At 32.5% G+C, this 22,632-nt stretch overlaps 1 protein-coding gene across 1 annotated transcript in view; it reads left to right on the top strand.

Moving 5' to 3' along the window:
* The first annotated feature begins 980 nt into the window (after nucleotides 1-980).
* Nucleotides 981-22,632, top strand: part of LOC133338494 (uncharacterized) — a 62,390-nt gene continuing 40,738 nt past the window's right edge. Inside the window, exons 1-2 of the mRNA XM_061546662.1 lie at nucleotides 981-1,711; nucleotides 1,775-3,914. Of these exons, the coding sequence (XP_061402646.1) occupies nucleotides 981-1,711; nucleotides 1,775-3,914 (2,871 nt within the window). The remainder of the gene's footprint in view (nucleotides 1,712-1,774; nucleotides 3,915-22,632) is intronic.

Here is a 22,632-nt window from a genome sequence, read left to right on the forward strand (position 1 = left end):
TATCTGCATTAGCCATAAAGTAATAAAATAAACCAATACACTGAAGTACAATATTTCCATTGAAAACCATATTGAAAATCATTTGAACGCCTTTTCGAAGCGATTGTGGTCAGATTTTAAACCAGAAACAATTTTCCCAGCATCTCAAAAGTAAACTGGGATTTTTGAAATAAATTTACATAATCTCAACTTTGAACCTACACCGAATGGGAATTGTAAATCTTAAATCAAACGAAAAAAACTGAACTACAACGAAAATAAAGAAAAATAAAAGCCCTGGAAATATTTCCTAAAAAACAACGAACCTCAAGCCAGTGAGATATACAACCCTTTAACCTAAACTATAAGACACTGAAGTGATATATCTCCATAGCTGGAAGTACTCAACACATTTTAAACATATTAGAAGTCTAATTGGAAACAAATTTCTTATTAGAAACCCAAATTGTCACATCTCTGCATTTGAACTTCTAGTGAAAACCTCAAGCCAATGAGAATTACAAGCCTTAAACCTAAACAATAATACACTGAAGTGAAATATCTCCATAGCTAGAAGTGTTAAACACATTTTAAGAATATTTGAAATCTAATTTTCTGATTAGAAAATAAAATTCCAACATCTCTGGATTTGAACTTCTAGTGAAAATCAATATCCTTACTTATCACCAATTGAACATCAAGTGAATGAGAATTAACAGACACGAGACTGCACTGAAGTACACTTTTACGAACAATAACATGCGAAATTGAATAAAACGAATGAAAAATATAAAGAAATGCCCGATAATAAAAAAAAAACTAAGAAGGAAATCAATACAATTTTAAATAAAAAAATTTATAACTAAAGAAAAAGAAATTCCGAAAAAGGAGAAATCCAAATATCCATCCAACAAAAATGTGCCTTCACACCCTAAAATAAATTTTCAACATTCCAAATCATCAGAGTTTCTTCAATTATAATGAAAAAATCCACCCACAAAATGCATCATATACAACGTAAATCCTCCAATGAAACATTGGCCAGTGTTGGCATGGACAGTACATTGGATTCGCGTATGTCCAGTGCCGAGGTACCACAAATGGAATTGCTGAAAGTAAATTATGTACATCAATGCAAGGAAGCGCTGATGACAAAAACTGGATCCAAACCAAATTATAGTTATATGGAATATAAGCGTAGCCTGCCACAAGTACAATTAGTTTCATCTCAGCAGCAGCAGCAACAACGTTCTAAAAATGTGGCCCGAATTTCTGTTGTCAATCGTTATGAGGCCCCAAATAAGCCGCTACCACCCCTACCACCTCCAACTGTGGAATCATGGCAATTTTTACAAAATCCCACACCTCAGCGTACCACAAATTCACCACCAAAATTTGTTAAACCTCCCGGTTCCACATCATCCGCCTGTTCGGTATTTTCAAATGCTTCGTCCTCCACTACCAGCTGTTGTCATTCCTCCTCATGCAGTGCGAATGGTGGAGGGGATTGTGATGCCGATACTGGTTGTGAATCGGATAATACTCTCAATGGAGATTGTGAAAAATCGAATAGTTGGGATTATCGTAATCGCATATCCACCTGTGACATACGGCGTGATATTGCCCGGGCTGGTATAAAATCTCGAGCAGATCGCATTGCACGCATAGAGCTAACGGAGTGTGAACATGCCGGGCCAAAATCCAAGGAGGCAGTGGCCAAAATTAATAAAATGTTTGAACAACAAAAACAAGCGGCGCGACAGCAACAACAACAATTACCGCCACAACCCAGTAGGCCGGCTCCAATACCACACAAGGAACCAAATCGAAGGCTAAAACCTGTCTCGGAAGATCCGACAAGATTTCGTCAATCTTTAAGTATTAAAAGTGCGGAATGTTTGGAATGTTTAAGCCAGCAGGAAATGGGTAAAGAGGATAAATCATGTTGTAAGGAGGGTGGTAAGGAGGAGAACCATAAAAGTGCCGGACACAAGGATAGGAAAGCCATCTCCAGAATACCCAAACCCATAACAGATGGCAGAATTCGCCAAGAGGCTTTTCGTTATGTGGATAATGAAAAATCTCCGCCAGAAAATTCTCTACCCATAGATCAAAATCTCTTGAGAAATACCCGTCTCCCGGCTGGACAATATACCAAGGCCAAAGTGGAAAGGGTACATATTCGCAAGAAACGTCAACCTCTACTGATTATTAATCAATTGAATGAACCGAACAACGAGGGGGGAGAGGAGAAGCCGGAGAAGGATAAAAATACCTGTGGTTATAAAAATTGTAATTTTAAAAATTGTCCCATGTCCCGCTCTCAACATGATCTGTCCACAATGCACCAGCAGGAAGATGACAAACTTAAACGTTTATCCCTGGAAAGTAATTCCGATTCGGGGGTATCCTCATCCAATGATGAACATAAGAAACCCGCAAACTCATCATCCGTCAACTCAATGAAGGCAGCGGATAATTTAAAAAACCCTGAAAAGTGCTCGGATATAAAAAAGGCCGCCGGAAAATCCGAGCACTTTGATACGGATTTTGGCTATGATAAATATAAATTGAGTAAAAATTTAGAGGAACCCATTAAGCCCAATATCTCCTGCCACTCCTCGGGCACATCACACATTACCATCCAAGTGGGTAAGACCTCGATTACCTCCTTTTCGGGCCACTACAACAACAATCTGGCGGATCCCAATGATGTTACAAATTTCGCCAAGAAGAATCTGACCAAGGCCACCACAAATGAGGCTCTCAATAATTCCATATCCTCTAAATCCAACACATCATCCTGTTCAGGAGGTACCATTTCAAATACGCCCAATCCGACCAAACAGTGCAACATCGAAAATGAACAGCGTTTGAAAATTCAAAATAATTTACAAAAAAGTAATCTAACCAAAATTCGCATCGATGATGATTGGATCATGGATCATAGTAATGAGCATGCGGATGAGGATTTCATCGAGGCCGATTCGCTGATGATAACTGAAACTATGATGTCAACACCACCATCATCGGCTGCCCACAAAAAACCCTTGAACACTGGGGATAATTCTGTGAAAATTTTTGTAAGAAGTTCGGGACAGAATTCACATGACCTAACCCGATCATCGTGTATATCGGCCCATTCATTTGTCTCCCAAACATCGGTGTGTACACAAAACTCCTCAGCCCATTCGACCTGTTCATCGAGCAGTTGTTGTAGTTCTTCTGCCAGTTCGTCGGATTCATCATCGGGTTGTTCAGCCACTTCGTCCCACAATGGGGATAATCAATCCCTATGCGATTCCGAACGGGATTGTTGTTGTCAATTTAACGATACGAATGGGATATTCTTCAATCGTCCATCCTCATCGATATCCGATGATCAAAGAGCCTGTGCCGGATCACCATTGAGCAGTACCGATGCCATTAGTGAAATAAGCAGTTGTGTAACCTGCTCCTCGGCCCAAAGCACGGTTGTGGTGGCTCCAAATGCCAATAACAACAACAACAATTCGAAACAGTTGGCCTGTTGTCAAACGGATAGTGGGGTATTTTGGAATAGCTCCTATGGTTCACTGGAGGATGGCCAACAGTTGGAGGAGGACGAGGATGAAAATGATTTACCCTGCTATTGTAGTATGTCCAGTTGTGATGATGATAATTGTTCATACTATGAGGGGCAGCAGGGTGATCGGGAGAGATCAGATAGCAGACAGCAGCAGCAGAAACATCCGAAAAGGGATAATATTAAAATTGAAATTAGTCACTCATCATATCGTCACGAAGAAAAGCAGACACAACCCTCAGCGAATCTAAGACATCATACAAATCGACATCAATTACAGCTGCAGCAGCAACAACATCAGCACCAACAACCTCCACAATTACCCAAACGTAATGTACGCATGAGTACCGGCAATCAAATATTGAGGAAGGTAAGTTCAAAACCAAAAAACAAAAAAAAATAAATAAGCGGGCATAGCCCTTAGACTATCCATCTCCCTCACCCAATTAACTAAACAACCCAACGGTCAATATAATTATCTACTTCAGTGAAGCGGAACCACCCGACCAATGTAATACAATTTCATGATTTGAAAATGTAGAAAAATATATAAAAAATTCAATTTGAAAAAATAAAATAATTTTTTCAGTGGTAATATTTAATTTCAATATTTTTTTCCAAAAAAATTAATTTCCGTTTCATCTCGTTTTTTTTATTTCTTTTTGAAACTTCTTCACAAATGTGAATAGTCTCATCCTCTCAAAAAACCAGCTCATCACGTCAATGTTACATTAAATTATTTTTCTATTTTTTTTTTTTTTTTATATTTTCATAATTATTATATTGAAACTTCTGAACCTCACTCAACATTAACCTGCCGGTTTGGTAATTTCGCTTTGGCCATTTTTTCGCTGTCGTTGTTTTAGTTTATATGGATAATTTTTAGAAATTTCGCCACATAAGTATTGTTTTTTTGAAGTGGTGCTGCGTTTCCGTTGTGAAATTTCATAACAAATTATGGGCATGAAATGGTTTGTTTTGTTTTTTTTTACTAATCGATGCACTTTTTTTAGCTTTTTTGAAAAGAATTTCAACTTTCTTTATAAAAATTTAAATATCAGTTAATGGCCATCATAAGTGATTTTTTGGTTTCAGAAAAAAATATATTTTATATAACAAACAATAAATCAAAATAATATTCGAATATAGGAAAGCAGAAGGTCTGCTATACCATACCATAAAATAAATACCATAAAATTCTCTTAGGGAAGACCAGATGTAAAATATATAAGCATTCCTCTATTATCATAAGGTCCTACTATAGATGTTCAGAATGAAAGGAGGTCAGAAGAACTTCTTATAGAATTTCAATAAAATAGGTAGGGTTTCTTATAGAGGGCCAATATGACCTTTTATGGAAGGCTTCTTATAGAAAGCCAAAAATTTGTTCTTAACTCTAATATCGCTTCTTACTGAAAAAAAGTGAGGCTAATTGTAGAAGACCAATAGGATTTATCATAGAAAGCTGCACAAAGAAGATCAATATGGCTTATCATAAAAAGCCAATAGAGCTTCTAATAAAATTCCAATTTTCCTTTTTAACAACGGTCTCTTATAGAAGAATAATCCATCTTCTTATAAGAGTCTTATATTTAATTTTGCAGAAAACAAAATGTGGTCTTTATAGGAGATCTGTCGATAGAAACAATCCCCATACTTCATGATTATTATTATTATTACTTTTTTTTTTGCAATTGAAAATAAAATCCTCATTCTCTCAGATCCTTGGATATTAATGCCTGATTTTCCCTATAGAAAAAAATCCGAAAATAAAAAAAATATGAGTCATAGTCTTTGGGGAGGCTCCCAATAAACCTCTACTACCCTTACCACCATCGTGGCAATTTTTACAAATCCCACATCACGACGTATTTTTTTTTTTTTTTTTTTTTTGCAATTGAAAAAAAATCTTCATTCTTTCAGATCCTTGGATATTAATGTCTGATTTTCCCTATAGAAAAAATCCAAATATAAAAAATATATAAGTCATTGACTTTGGAGAGGCTCCCAATAAACCTCTACTACCCTTACCAGCATTGACCGTGGAATCGTGGCAATTTTTACAAATTCCACATCACGACGTATTTACATTTGTAACACGTCACCACGAAAATTTATTAAACCTCCCAGTTCCACATCCTTCCGTCTGTCCCATATTTTCAAATGCTTTGTACGGATAATACTCTAAGGGGGGATTATCGAAATCGCATATCCCCCTGTGACATAAGACGTGATATTGCCCGGTCGGGTATAAAATCTCGAGCAGGTCCTAATTCTCTGAGATCATTGGACATTAATAAAATAAATCTGAGTCATGATTTCCGGTTTAATTTCTATAGAAAATGTCCCTCAATCAAAAACATGAAAGAATTGTTTCTACAAAAAAGAATCCTTGGTCTATGAGGACGGATTTTTTTCTATATACAAAATACGGCTACTTAGATAATACCAATATTGCTTCTTATAGGTCAGTGAGGCTTCTTATCGTAGAAGAATTCTCAAAGAAGGTCAATAGGGCTTCTAATAAAAGGCCAATATCGTTCCCAATAAAAGACCAATATAGCTTTTTATGAAGGGTTTCTTATAGAAAAGCAATACATTATCTTATAAGAAAGAAAATATTTTTAAAACTTGTTGGTCCTTGAAAAAATATTTAATTGAAAATTCTCAGCTCTGATAATCATTAAAAATATAAGAAATTAGTCCTTATTGTTTCTTGATAAAATATTGTCAACATAATCAACAATATTGTTGTTGACTTCTTGCTCTGAAAATCCTTGTAATTTTTTTTTTTAAATTTCAGCGCCCAGATTCTAAAATTGTAATTTTAAAAATTCAAGACCTTTCTTGCTTTTGTGGTACAGGGTATTATGTCTTTGTGCATATGTTTGAAACAGGCAAAAGGAAACGAGATAGACACATGGTTCCTTTTGAGAATATGCATAGGATTACTTGTTATGTCGATTTATGCGTGTCCGTACGTCCGTCTGTCTGTCCATGTTAAATTGTAAACAAAGTACAGGTCGCATTTTTGATTCGAATGTCATGAAATTTGGCACAGCTTATTTAAACCATTATAAATGGTACACCAATGTCCCTATATATTCTTCGATTTGCACGAAATTAGGCATAGCGTTCAGAATTAAGCCTGGAACTAAGTGTGTTAAATTTCGAGAAAATCGGTTCAGATTTATTAATAGCTCCCATATATAGTTTCGTCCGATTTTAGGTAAATAGTGCACCAAAGTCCATATATATCATTCGATTTGCACGAAATTTGGCATGGCGTACTGGATTGATTCTAGCATGATGTGTGTTAAATTTCTTCAAAATCGATTCAGATTTAGATATAGCTCCCATATATATTTTCGACCGATTTTAGGTAAATGCTATACCAAAGTCCGTATATACTTTTCGATTTTCACGAAATTTTGCATAACGTACTGGATTCAGTCTAGAATGATGTGTGTTAAATTTCTTGAAAATCGGTCAGAATTAGATATAGCTCCTAAATATATATATTCGTCCAATTTTATGTAGTGTTCGAGAGCCTCTACGTTTTTTTCGATTTGCACGAAATTTGGCATACCATACTGAAGTAGGTCTAGAATGATGTTCGTTAAGTTTTATGAAAATCGGTTTCAGGTTTAGATATAGCTCCCATATATATTTTCATCCGATTTAATGTAAATTGTGTACCAAAGGCCCTCTATATATTTTTCGATATGCACGAAATTTGACATAGCGTACTGAATTGAGTCTAGAATGATGTGCGTAAAATTTCTTGAAAATCGGTTCATTTTTATATATAGCTTCCATATTTATTTTTATCCGATTTTAAGTAAATGGTGTGCCAAAGACCCTATATATCTTTCGATATACACGAAATTTGGAATAGCGTACTGAATTGAGTCTAGAATGATGTGCGTAAAATTTTTGAAAATCGGTTCATTTTTATATATAGCTTCCATATCTATTTTCATCCGATTTTAAGTAAATAGTGCACCAAACTCCTCATGTTTGTAATTTTGACATGAAATTTTGAACAATGCATAAAATTGAAGTGGAAGTTCAGATATAGTCCATATATATTTCCGACCGAGTTCGTGTTAATTGGGCTCCAAATATTCAACGGTTGCCCGATTGATATTTTCTTTAAATCGATTTACATAACTTTGCCCCTTTGTAAGAAACGAATGACATGTTTATAGATTGATCTAAGTCGGTTCACATGTAGATAAAGGTCTGTTAATATGCATCTGTTGAATATACCCATAGTGGTGAAGGGTATCATATACAGTAGACCATGTATATAAGAACATCAAAAAAAATCGAGAAATTTGTTCTTATAAGCGGGTTTTTCTTATATGAATGTATTTTATATAACAAACTGTTTTCATTTATGGGTGAAACATTTTCTTATATCCGTGTTTTTCTTATATAAGATGTTCTTATATCCGTGGTCTACTGTAGTCGGCCCCGACCGACTTTACTACTTTCCTTACTGGTTATAATTTTAATTTCTTTATGTTGAAAAAATTAAAAATATTAAAAAAATTAAATTATTTAAATTATATTTATAATTTTTTTAATATCTTTTAAGATCGGCCATAAGGCTTGAATTTTTAAGAAATATATATTTTTTAAAGTCGGCCATAATTGAAAATTTTCTATTAAAATTCCACTTCTTGTTGCCGCTGGAAAAAATATTTATTAAAAAATCTACTTTTTCTTAATGTTTATAAAAATAAAAATACGCCTTGTTGGTTCTTAAAAAAATATTTGCTTTGAAACCAACATGAAAAATATGTTTAAAACAAATCTACACCTTGTTAGTCTTAAAAAAATGGTTTATAATCGATGCCAATAGAAAAAAAAATTATAATAAAAACACATAAACATAAAAACTACTTAAATTAATTTAAAAAAAAATAGCACCTTGTTTATTCATGCAAATATATTTATTTTTATTTAGAAGAATGTTCTATAAAAATATTTAATTAAAATTAAAATTCTGAATTGAATTCTTTTGAATTACCACTGACCTAGTGTAGTCTACGACTATTTTTATTACAATAGAAATTAAATATTATCATAAGAATGCCATTCAATATATGCCCAAATGATTTAATTTCCATATAGTCCTAAATTTTGACGTTCGGAATTGTTGTTCTTTTATTGTGGGGATTTCGAATAGTCTGCGATAATTTTAACACTTGGCGCCTAAATAAAAAAAACAAAAGACTTAAGAAACAAACGTGTTGAGAACAAAGTTCACATTTTATGTGGAGGGAAATTTTCAATTATATTTATAGAATAATAGATTTTAAATCAGATATATGTATAATTTTGTACTCATATTATTTATATAAAATTTTTTGCTTTATCATGAATTTCTTATGTACAAAACAAAAGACTTAAGACACAAACTTGTTCAGCATAGAGTAATTTTCTTGCTCTAACTTTTTTTAATTTTTTCACACATTTTAGTTTGATTTTTTTTACTTTGCAATTTCGTTTAAGGTATTTTCAAGTAATAAACAATTTTAATAAAATGTTGAAAAAATATACCTTTTTCTCTCATTACATTTATTTCACAATTAATAGCCATTGCGGTCTAATATTTGTAATTGATTGTGTTTTATTTTCGTCACATGCCACTTTCAACATGCCGCCACTTTTCTTTGGCTACATATTCAAATTAATTATAAAAAAAATATTTTGTAATAGGCATAACTTCCGTTACAACAATCAAAGAAAATAATTAACGAAATACATATATGCCGTCTCATTGATGGATTTTGTTTACCAAAAATAAAAAAATGGGAAAACTACACACATTATTTTACCTTACATACATACACATGTACAATGGAATGTTGAGTACGTATGTACATTAGGTTGTAATGAAAATTACTGAGTGGAAATAGAGTTTGGAATTTTTAAAAATATTTTTGAAAAGTACACAAGAAGGCGTGAATTGTTTACAAATATTTTTCAAAAAAAAAAAAAAAAAAAAAATGTGTTGAATGATGACCAGGGACAAGACAGACAGAAGCTCTAGGAAATCTTATTTTTGGTTGGGCTAGTGGAACAGACGTTCTGTCTCGAGCCAGCTAAGTGTGTATTGGAAGGATTGGGAGTGGTACTGAAGACCGTTCACTTTCCTAACAGCCTAGATATTTTATAATATTTTTGAAGGATTTAAAATTCTTCTCCCAAAGTGTATATACGATCTAATGTCACGTTTCACTAATAAACCATTTAAGAGGTGTTTATGTATCTTGTTTAAAAAATGTTCATGGCATAGCGTTAATGTAATAATGTCGTGTTATTTACACACAAATGTTATGGTTATAGTTTAATTTTTATTTGTTGCAGCAGTAGCACTGCTACTACTTTCAACGTGTTAAAACTTTTACAAAACATTTAGAGGCAAACACATGTATATACATACATATGTACATCGACAAACATGACCAAGTCTTCTTCGCACCATTTCATTAACATTAAACAGCTAGAAATCGCAGTAGCCACGCTTTGTCTGAAAAAGAATTTACGAACTAATGAAGCAAAGAAATTTTAGAAATAAAAAAAATAAAATACGAAAATTATTTTTTATTTTTATTTCCCAGTCTGCCATTGTTGAAAAGAATTTTAGAAGATAATTTCTACAAAAGTTGTCTAGTTCTTCTAGAAGGTGTGTGTGTACGTGTGTGAGAAGAAAATTTCTGTTCTTTTGTTTTTTTTTTTTTTTTTGTAAATTCTTAACAAAATATCTCCGATAGGTTTACCGTTAGTTCCTTTGTTTATTTTATTGTTAAAGTTCTTCTGCGGGGCTTCTGATTAGCGTTCGGCATTGTTATCTTTACAAAAGGTGACATTTAAGATGTCACTTAGCAAGTCATTACGAATACACACACATGCTTCAGTGATTCCCGAAAAAAAGGTTCTTATTTTAAGATATTCTGGCTGTTGTTTGTAAAGATGTGAAATTATTTGAGATATCGAATATAGATAACTTATAGCGCCAAGAGAAATAACAAATTAACGGGGCTTTTTGTAACAAATATTTTTTTTTTGCAATGACTTTCTAAAAATGTTTACGTACAAACGTTTTAATTTTTTTTTTCAAGATTTAACAAAGCTCCGATTTTTTCAAAATATTTTTCGAAAATACAAAATATTTTTCTTTAATTCTTCTTAATTTTTTTTCCTCTTAAATTCTTGCAAAGCATAGATTAAAAATAAAAAAAATTAAATTCTTGTAAGGCACAGATTAATTTTTTACAACAATGTTTTAAAGACACGACAGGTAGTAGATTTTTTAAAAAATATTTTTTGAAGTTACGACAAAGCGCAGATTTAAAAAAAAAGAATATTTTCTGAAGATATTATTAGGCTAAGCCTTTTATTTTTTTTTTTTTAATTATTTTTTGAAGATACGATGAGGCCAAAAATATTTTTGGAGGTACGAGGTTCATTGGAATTATTCCGAGAAAGGAACGATCGGAACTAGTTCAAGCTCTGTAATTAATATAGCTCCTTTTTCTGATATCGTTCCTTTTTGATCTCGTTCTTTTGTCTTTTTCTCCTTCTTTTTTTTCTAATCTCGTTCCTGTATTCCCATATTCTTCATTCGTTCGTATTTCAAATTGTGTAAATAGTTAAATTTTATATTTTTTTTAATATTTTTATTTTTATTTATAAAAAATATTTTGTGCTTGTCGTCCTGCAGTTGAATTCTTTAGCTTCATTTAATTTTTTTTTTAAATTTTGAATTTTTTAACAACTCAACACGGAACTATGTGAGCGAAAAAAAAACTAAAAGAACGATGAAAGAGAGAGATTCAAAGGAACTATGTAGGAGTATTAGAGCTTTGTGCAGCCCCAAGAGTTTGTAACGCCGCGAAATATTGGTCCTAGACCCACCTTTAAGTATACCATTCGTCATATCTCGACTAGCTGAGTCAATGTCGACATGTGTGTCCGTCCGTCCGTATGTGTTATAATTCGTAAACACGATACAGGCCACAGTTATGGACCAATCTTTACGAAAGATGTAGGATGGGTTCTGGCAAATGAAGCCCCCTATTCTTTTTGGTAAAGATCGGTTAATATTTAGGGGATGAAATGGACCAAAAACTTTTTTTGTCTGATTTTCTGGTTGCTCTAGAGGCCGCAATTATGGCAAAATATCGCGACTTTTTACATGGCGTATATATTTATGCCTGTTTTGATGAAGATCTGTAAATATTTAGTGGGTCAAATGACTCTTGTGTGAAAAATTACAAATTTTGTATTCTATGGCGTATATATTTACTCCTGATAGATATAGACCCGAGAAGTTGATAGTATATCCAAGAGGAGTGGTTGGCCTTTAAATTGATACCAATTATATTGTCGTATGTAGTCGGATGTGGGAGTTACACTTAAATATTTACGTAGGTGCTTACGTATTCAGATATTATTTCATAACCAATTTCCACACTGAAAGGCGAAAATATAGCGCTGATCGGTTTGAAATTTTCAACGAGGGTCCAGGTATGATCAAAGACAACGCCTATAATTTTCGGCGATGATCAGATAATAATTTTTGGATGAAATACACCGATCTATAGGCCACAATTGAAAGCCGAACATCACAACACAACCCTCGGCGAAGGGAATCTGGACAAGTATTTAGAAGGACTGCACAGAATATTAGTAATATTGAGAAAATTTGTCAGTGTAAGGAAGAGGTGCTGTTGACCTCTAATCGGGCAACAGGGTGTAGATATCACGAAATATTGCCCATTCTTGAACTAAACATCCGCAGATAGTTACAATTCCGTGGTAGTTGTGTAGGGTATCGTATGGACGGCTCCGTCCGACTTTACCGCTCCCCTCACTGGTTTTATAATATGTTGTGATGTTTCTTATACAAAAATATTTCGTGAAGTTATTGTAAATTTCTTAAAAAATATAATTTAATGAAAAATTAAGTTATGACAAGGCGTAGATTTCTTAAAAAATTATTTCGAAAAGTTATTACAAGGCGTAGATTTCTTAAAAAATATTTTTTGAAGTTTCCATGAGGCCCAGATAATTTTTTTTAATTTTTGAAGTTTAAAAGTATTCTGGCCAAGCCTTAAACCCGCCTATTTAAAGACCTAATAAATTATTTATAAAAAATTCAGGCTTAAACTAAAAATCCTGGCTTTAAAAACAATTTTTTAAGAAATCGACGAATATTCATAGGCCTTTAAAAACTATTTTTTAAAATCCACGGCTATTTATAGGCCTGATAAATTATTTATAAAAATCCAGGATTTAAAAAACTTTATAAAAATCCAGGCCTTAAAAAATATTTTTAAAAGAAATACACGCATATTTATAGGTCTGATAAATTAGTTATAAAAATTCAGGCATTATTTATTGGCCTTAAAAAATATTTTGTTAAGAAATCCACCCATATTAAAAGGCCTTAAAATATTATTAAGAAATCTAGGCTTAATTATAGGATTAAAAATATTTATAAAAATCCACGCCTGTGTATAGGTCTTAAAAATATTTATAACAACCCCCGTCTGTGTATAGGCCTTAAAAAGTTTAATATTTAATTAATAATTATTATTAGATAAACCTTATTTTAAAATATAGATATATTTTTAAAATAAGATTTATTTAATATTGTTTAAAATGCATACATTTTTTAGACTTCAAAACATATTTTGTTTACAATTCCAGTGGGAAAGGTATAGTATTGTTTGTAAATGCCTTGTTAACCTCGAAGTGAGGCACCAGCGAAATTCTCATGCAGTTTATTTTATTTTGGATATGAAATGTTTTTTGTATAGAAGCAATAGCTTCTGGGGAGAATATCACAACAAAAAACTAAGGGAACTGATGAGGATCAGTGGCGTGATTCGAAACTTTAGTCTTCCTTGCCTTACCCCTCGGCAAACAATGTCATACATTCCCCACTAAGAAATAGTTGTTTTTTCTTATTTATTTATTTATTTATTTATTGAAAATTATATTTATAAATAAATTACAAATATAACAAAAATTAAGCTTTGGCTACTAGGCCTTAAGCTAAAAATGTTTTTTATAAAAACAACAAACTGGGATTCAGCCTATTTTGCAAAAACAAAATACAAATGGTATGCCAAATAAACCGCCAACACTACTGAGGTTGACAATTCCCAATTTCTTTAGACTTTAAAAAAATATATCCTGAAATTTTTTAGACTACACAAAATTGAAGATCTAAAAAACCCTGATATTTTTACCTCAAAAAACATTACAATAATATATTTTAGATTTTGAAAAAAATAAAATTCTGCTTTTAACCTCAAAATAAAATGTAATTCATTTTTTCAATTTCACAATTTATATTTTTATATGTTGTCAGGGTATTATAGCTTTGTGCAGCCTCAAGAGTTTGTAACGCAGCGAAATATTGGTCCTAGACCTAGACCACCTTTAAGTATACCCATCGTCATATTTCGACTAGCTGAGTCGATCTAGACATGTGTGTCCGTCCGTCTGTCCATTATAATTTGTAAACACGATATAGGCCACAGTTATGGACCAATCTTCACGAAATTTTGCATGTAGGATGGGTTCCTGCCAATGAAGATCGGTTAATATTTAAGGGATGAAATGGACCAAAAACTTTATTTTTGTCTGATTTTCTGGTCGCTCCTGACGCCGCAATTATGGTCCAAACATCGCGAAAATTTACATGGAGAAGGCAATCGAGCCAAAGAATAAGCATGCCTGTTTTGATGAATATCGGTCAATATTTAGCGGGCCAAATGGATCCTGACATTTGTGTGACAAATTACAGAAATTGTATTCTATAGCGTATTAATTTACTCCTGAAGGACATAGACCCAAAAAGTTGATAGTATATCTAAGAGGAGTGATTGACCTTTAAATTGATACCAATTATATTGTCGTATGTACTCGGATGTGGGAGTTACACTTAAATATTTACAGGTGCTTACGTACTCAGATATTATTTCATAACCAATTTCCACACTGGAAGGCGAAAATATAGCGCTGATCGGTTTGAAATTTTTCACGAGGGTCCAGGTATGGTCAAAGACAACGCCTATAATTTTCATTGATGATTAGCTAATAATTTTGGGATGAAGTGGACCGAAAAGTTATTTTTTGTGTGTTTTTCGAGTCGATCTATAGGCCACAATTATAAGCCGAACATCACAACACAGCCCACGGTGAGGAGAATCTGGACAAGTAATTAGAGGGGCTGTACTGAATATTAGTAATATTCGGAATATATATCTGTGTAGGAAGAGGTGCTGTTGACCTCTAATCGGACAATAGGGTGCAAATATCCCGAACTATTATCCAGGCTTAGAATAAACATCCGCAGAAAGTTAGAGTTCCGTGCAAGTTGTGTTGGGTATCGTATGGTCGGCCCCGTCCGACTATACTGCTCCGTCCATATAGACGCTTTATGCACTTCTCTTCAAAGCAAGCTCAATATAATCAAATGTTTATCCAACAAAAAATTTCAATGTAACACATATACATTAATCTCAATAATTAATTCATTAATCGTATCTAAAATAACTTACGGAATTTTCTTGTATGGATATACAGCAAAATCAGTTCTAAACAAACTAAAAACTATATTTAATTCAGCAGTGCGAACTGCTCTTGGATCCCACCGCACAACAAGAATTACTAACATGTTATTCGAAGCAAATCTCATGACAATTGAAAATTATAGGGATCTTAACACAACAAAACTAGTAAAGTCCATATTAATAAAAGACAACTCTCCAGTTGTAGAGCTGTTGAACAAATCTGTCAAAACCAAAAGGTTTTCCAAGATCGATTCAGCTTTAAATCGCATTAAAAGTTTTTGCGATGAATACAACCTCCCATACAACCGCAAAAATACCCATTAAGCCCTTTTGGAACCGCAACTCCTACCCTATAGATACATCCCTTCGAAAATATAGCAAAGAAAATACAATTCTGGAAATATATTCTCAAGAATTTCTTAATATCCAGGAAAAATACCGAGAATTTCAATTTATTTACACCGATGGATCTAAGTCCCACAATGGTATTAGCTACAGCATTGTAGACAGCAATGAAACTATAAAGTCATCGATTTTGCCTGAATATTCGTCTGTTTTTTCTGCTGAAATAATAGCCATTTATGAGGCGATTAATTACACCAAACATCTAGGAGGTAAATTTGCTATTGTATCTGACTCATTATCAGCATTAGATTGTATTGCAAATCCTAATAATAACAATATTTATGGGTCTTTAATCAGAGATACCATAAACGATGAGAAACATATACTTGTGTGGGTGCCAGGACACTCTAACATAAAAGGAAATGAGTTCGCAGATTCTGTTGCAAAAGAAGCATTCAATTTTCCACTAATCAACACTGATAATTTAAATCTAAAAGATATCAAGAATTTTGTCAATAAAGTCTTCCACACTAAAAGTGTTTCCATTTGGAACAATTCCTCTGACTGGTATAAATCAGTTAATAATAATAAGACCAATATTAAAACTTATCTTTATAATACAAAATTTTTGTCAAGATATGACCAAACTAAAATAATTCGTCTACGGTTGGGACATTCTAGTGCAACGCACGATTATATCATCAACAAGGACATTAAAAAAGAATGTAAATTTTGTAAATCGAACATTTTTGATATGAATCACTTATTGCTTAATTGCCAATATATCAAACGACACACTGATATACTTTTTCCCAATAATAGCTTCCTAAATATTTTAAACAACCTTGATGATACAAACCTTACTAAAATAATAATCTTTTTAAAAAGATGTAACCTTTACAATTCCATTTAAAACTAGTTAATTATTTCGCAATACAAAATTGTTTATATTATATCATGAACTGTTATTTTATCTAAAACCATAAATTTATATGTATGTATATAAAAATTTTAGCTTAAGGCCACAGTAGCCAGAGCTATTACTCATATTATATTTGTAATTATAATTTATAAATATAATTGTTAATAAATAAATAAATATATCTGTGTAGGAAGAGGTGCTGTTGACCTCTAATCGGACAATGGTCGGCCCCGTCCGACTATACTGCTCCGCTCACTGGTTTTAATATAAAATGTATTATGTTATATTATTTTTAAGCATTTTTGGCTTCTAAAAAATATTTGTTTTTTTTTCCAAAAAAAATCATTGAACAAATTTCCATTCCTGAATTTTTATATCTCAAAAATAACCACTTGCATAAAAATTGCTAATTTTAATAGCAATTTATATTCTGCAAGTTTTATAGCTAAATTCCCTTCACTTTGTTATATATGTTGTTTTCCCTCTTTAATTTTTGGCCAAATTAAAAAGAAATAAATTATTTAAAGTTATACGAACCAGGAATTAAAAAAAAATAATTTTGACTTCACTCATAGAAAATAGCCTCCATTGAGCGAAGCTCGTCGTATCATAATGTTAGGCTAAATTATTCTATACATGAAAAGTAATAAAAGTAAATGTGTGTATGTGTGTTTTTTTTCTTATGTAAGGTTGTCATAGCTTTATTAAAATTCTGCAAATTCACCTCGCCAAAGAAGAAGTAGTTGAAGAAGACGAAGAAGTGCAAAATAAAAATACAAAATTCGCTTTCCTTCAAAATGTTTTATGCAAGCATTAATTTGTTTGTTTTTTTTTTTTCAATGTACAAGGCCTTGCGGGAGTGTGACGATGGTATAGCTATTCCTATCACGTGCTGACAACTAGTTCACTTCCTTGTTTTTTTTTTTTTTTTTGCTATTTGTTTCAAATTTAATTAACAGCAATTTAGATGTCACTGGGCTAACACCAAGTGTATGGAACTTTGCAGTAACGAAGTTTAGAAATTGGTTAGGCAACCATGGTTTGTTCGGGCTTATAAATTTAACTATTTTTTATTTGATGGATGAGTACAAAAAAAAAAAATAAAAATATAAAAATTATCTAACAGTGGCTTGCCATTATTGATGAATATCAATCACGTCAAAGATCCACCTTCCTCATTGACTCGATCTTTCGATCTTTCCGAACACACACTCACAAACTATGGGAGGGGAAGAAATGGCAAACCAACAAAAATAACAAATTTCATAACTGATTTTTTTTTTTTTTTTTTTGCAACATTATTAACGCTCTCCATGAACTTTTGCCAGACTTAGAGACATAGCCACTCAAATGTTGGGTGGGTAACACACAAAAATCCACTGGATAAGCTGCTTATGTTTGGCAGCGATTTTGGCCTACAATACCCGGCTATTGTTTCCAGATGGCGGTGTTCGTGTGTGTGCGTGTTTTTTCCCACTTAAAAGTTCAGTTCCTTGTTGATAGAGTTATTATTATGATTGCGATCCAGAGGTGGCAGAGACCACCGCTCACCATTACACTCTGTGTCCCAATGCCGGTGGTCTGGTCGGGTTTGGTGTGGTCGTTGTGTCTCTTCTGTTGTTTGTCGGGCTAATTACAGACTCTTGACATTTGATGGCGTTCATTGGGTCTCTAAGTTAGGAAAGTTAGGTCGACACTTTAATCAAACAGACAAACAAAAAGTCACATTTATGGACAAACAATGTTGTTGTTGTTGCTGAGTTTTTTTTTTAATTGTGTCAACATTATTATGAAAATAATAATATTGCGGATATTGTTGCTTTTATTTCCAGTTGCAAATGTCTTTATTTGCAAAATTATTAGCAGCGACTATGTTTTGTTATGTTTTTTTTTTCATAATTATTTATGGCGGTATTTATTTGCTAATTTCACAATAGATTTTATGGAGAGGGTCACAAAAGGCCTATGGTGTATTTTTTTTTTTTTTTGGATTATGTGTTTTCTCGAAGTTGTTGGGAAATGCGTCAAATAGATTTCCATCTGAGTTTGATAATAAAAATTTCTCAATATTGTTACGGAAAATACCAAAAAACTGTGCTTTTATTAATCAATGAAGTTTTGAAAATTCAAAATATATATGAAAACAAAAATGCTACCACTATTGTGTTGTTTTTTTTTTTTAAATCTCTGCCATGGGAAGTTCAAAAATACCTTTTCTAATCTACGTCTTGTTGGCATTTCAAAGGGTAACATTAAGCTCTCCCTTAGGAGAGCTGAATGTTATCCTGGAGTCTTCTTCCACCGGAAGAAGACTCCTGTAACTCACCTCACAGACTACCAGCAGCTCTTTCAAAGGAAGAAGAATACCTGCAGCTCGTCCACAGGAAGAAGAAAACCCACAGTTCTCATTTAGGAAGCAGAAGATTCCCAGCTCTCCTATATGAAGAAAAATACCGACAACTTTTCTGTAGGAAGAAAAGTTACATCCAGCTCTCATATAGGAAGAGGAATACTTCCATGTCTTCCATAGGAAGAAGGATACTGGCAGCTATTCCAAAGGAGGAAGAATACGTGCAGCTCTTCAACTGGGAGAAAAATACCTTCAGCTCTTCCACAGGAGGAAGAATACATATAGTTCTGCTTTAGGAGGAAGGATATCTCCAGCTCTCCTATAGGAAGAAGACTACCTCCAGCTCTTTTAGTGGAAGCATAATATCTGGAGCCTTTTCAAAGGAAGAAGAATACCTGCAGCTCTTCCATAGGAAGAGGAATACCTGCAGCTCTTCCACAGGAAGAAGAATACTTGCAGTGCTTCGCGGGAAGAAGATTTCTTAAAGCTCTTTCCCAGGAAGAAGAATAGGAATACAATAGGAAGAAAATACCTCCAGCTTTCTTGTAGGAAAAAATTACATGCACCTCCAGTATAGGAAGAAGAATACCTCTAGGTATTCCATAGAAAGACCAGCAGGTCTTCCATAGGAAGAAAAATACCTCCTAACAACATAGTTGTGTAGGATATAAAAATCTACGCCTTATCAAAAATAAAAAACACCCCTTGTTGGAATTTTAAAAAATAATATTATTTTAATAAAATGCATGCCTTTATCGATTTTTTATTAAAAAAAAAACAAAAAATATATTAAAAAACTAAGCCTTATTGAAAGTTTTTTACTATTACTATTTTGTTGAAGTTCGAAAAATAAGTAATAATATAATAAGTTTTTAAATCAATCCTTAGAATCTTCCAAAAATATTTTTTTTAATAAATCTTCGCCTGAATGGAAGAAAAAATATTTAAAAAAAACTGTGCCTTAATGGAAGTTAAAAAATATTTTTTAATAAAAGTCTACACCTTCCTGGCCTTTGATGGCCCTTTTTTAAATAATAAAAAACATTTTCTATTCTTTTCTATAGCTTAAATTTTTGAAGAAATACAAATATGAGGGTCAGAAGGGGCGTAGATTATTATTTTAAAAAAATAGAGCTTTTCGTCCTTGAGATATTTTGAAATTTAATTTTATTGCCTTTTTAAATATTGTATTCCTTCGAAATTCTCTCTCATGATTAATTGAGGTATTGGAATTCCTAGAATGCTAAAATATTCAGAAATCCACTCAATAAGAATTGAATAAACCCGTTTTTTTATCTCAACATTTATCTTGAACTATAATCAGAATGCCATTTATTTTCGATAATAAAAAATTAACCCCTTTAAAAGTGAATTGTATTTCGGCAAATCCACAATGGAATTTTTAGCTCCAAAAAACATAACATATAGAGGGAAATAATTTTCGATTTTATTACACTTTCAGTTGCCATAGTTACTTTGTGGTCTGTATGTCAGTCAGTTTTTGCTAACTTGAAAATAAAATGAAAAACCAAAAGCAAACGCCTGAGTGTGAAGAGTATTAATTAAAGTTTTATTGTTGCTGCTGCTATCCGTGCAGGAGGAATTGTTTACACATATACACATGTATATATACATAGACAGGTGTAAGCCAGGCACTATCTTTATCAAAACAACTTTTTTGTTCGACGCAAATTTCCGCATGATTTCCTGGATGTTCGTAAACCACATTCACACATATGTATAGTTTGTTATTTAAGTTTTACGTTTTTATTTTGTTATAAATGTAACAGCCATGTGTTTTACATTTAATAACAATAATAATATGGTAACACATAAACATTTTCTGTTTAATCAAAAGAAAGTTGGTTTTATACACATCAACAAAAAAATAAAATAAAATAATAGAAAATATTAAATAATAAAAACGTACGTATTAATATTTATAAATTTTCTATTTTTTTTTTTAATTTATAATGTGTGGAATTTCTAAACACTGGATAGAAAATAATTTTTTTTAAGAATTATTAAGGAGTTTTTTTAATATTAATTTTAAAAGATTATCATGTCGTAATTTTTTATTAAATATTTTTTTAAAGATTAATTAAGGTGTGGATTTTTATACTCTACACAACTATGTTGTCAGTGTATTATAGCTTTATGCAGCCCCCAGAGTTTGTAACGCCGCGAAATATTGGTCCTAGACCTAGACCTTTAATTATACCGATCGTCATATCTCGTCTAGCTGAGTCGATCTAGACATGTGTGTCCGTCCGTCCGTCTGTCCATTATAATTTGTAAACACGATACTGGCCACAGTTATGGACCAATCCTTACAAAATTTTGCATGTTCTGGCCAATGAAGACCCCTATTGTTTTTAGTAAAGCCCAAACTTCGTGAATTTTTACATGGAGAAGGGGATCGGGCCAAAGAATAAGCATACATGTTTTGATAAAGATCGGTCAATATTTAGCGGGTCAAATGGACCCACACTTTTGTGTGAAAATGACAAAAATTTTATTCTATAGCGTATATATTTAATCCTAAAAGAAAATAGACCATAGAAGTTGATAGTATATCCAATAGTAGTGGTTGACCTTTAAATTGATACCAATTATATTGTCGTATGTAATCGGATGCGGGAGATACATTAAAATATTTACAGGTGCTTACGTAGTAACCCATTACCACACTAGAGGGCGTAAATATAGCGTTGATCGCTTTTCCATGAGGATCCAGGTATGATCAAGGACAACACCATTAATTTTCTGTGATGATCGGATAATAATATTGGAAGGGTCACAATTGAAAGCCGGGTGAAGGGAATTTGGATAAATACAGCCCTCCTCTACTGAATATTAATAATATTTGTTGACATCTAGTCGGTCAAGAGAGTGTGCAAATATCGCGAAATATTGCCTAAACTCAGAATATAGAACCACAGAAAGTTATATGTTCGTGGAAGTTTTGTAGGGTATCATATGGTCGGCCTCGTCCGACTATACTGCTCCGCTCACTGGTTTTAATCATGTTTTAATAAATATTTGGCCTGTCTGAAGTCGTGGATTTTTTTTTTAATATTTTCCAAATCCTATCCTAAGAGATGGATTTCTTAATAACTATTTTTTATTTTATCTAAGCCTGTCTGAAGACGTCGATTTTCTTAAAAGAATTTCAAGTCCTGTCTGAATGCATAGATTATTTAATAAACATGTTTCAAGGCCCGTCTGAGAAGTCGTGGATATTGTAATAAATATAGGTGTGATTTTTTTTAGAAATAATTGCAAAACCCTATCTTAAAGCGTGGATTAAATATTGATAAATATTTTTTGATAAATATTTTACCAAAGCCTATCTCAAGGCGTAGATTTTTATAAATATCTTCCAAAGCCTATCTCATGGCGTAGATTTTTATAAATATCTTCCAAAGCCTATCTCAAGGCGTAGATTTTTATAAATATCTTCCAAAGCCTATCTCAAGGCGTAGATTTTTATACATATCTTCCAAAGTCTATCTCAAGGCGTAGATTTTTATAAATATCTTCCAAAACCTATCTCAAGGCGTAGATTTTCGAATAAATTCTTTCCAAAGCCTATCTCTAGGCGTGTATTTTTTTAAAAATATTTTCTTAAGCCTATGTCTAGGCGTGTATTTTTTTAAAAATATTTTCCAAAGCCTATCTCTAGGCGTGTATTTTTTTAAAAATATTTTCCGAAGCCTACCTCTAGCGTGTATTTTTTTAAAAATATTTTCCAAACCCTATCCCAAACTTATAAACTCGAACCACTAATAAACACACAAATATATGAAGGCTTTAGCCTACCTAATTTTCATTGGATGATTACAACAGACCGAATGCGGGACAAACT

Source organism: Musca vetustissima, unplaced genomic scaffold (assembly GCF_032173495.1).
Source record: "Musca vetustissima isolate MV318-11 ecotype Yass unplaced genomic scaffold, APGP_CSIRO_Mvet_v1 utg40789, whole genome shotgun sequence".
Lineage (NCBI taxonomy): Eukaryota > Metazoa > Arthropoda > Insecta > Diptera > Muscidae > Musca > Musca vetustissima.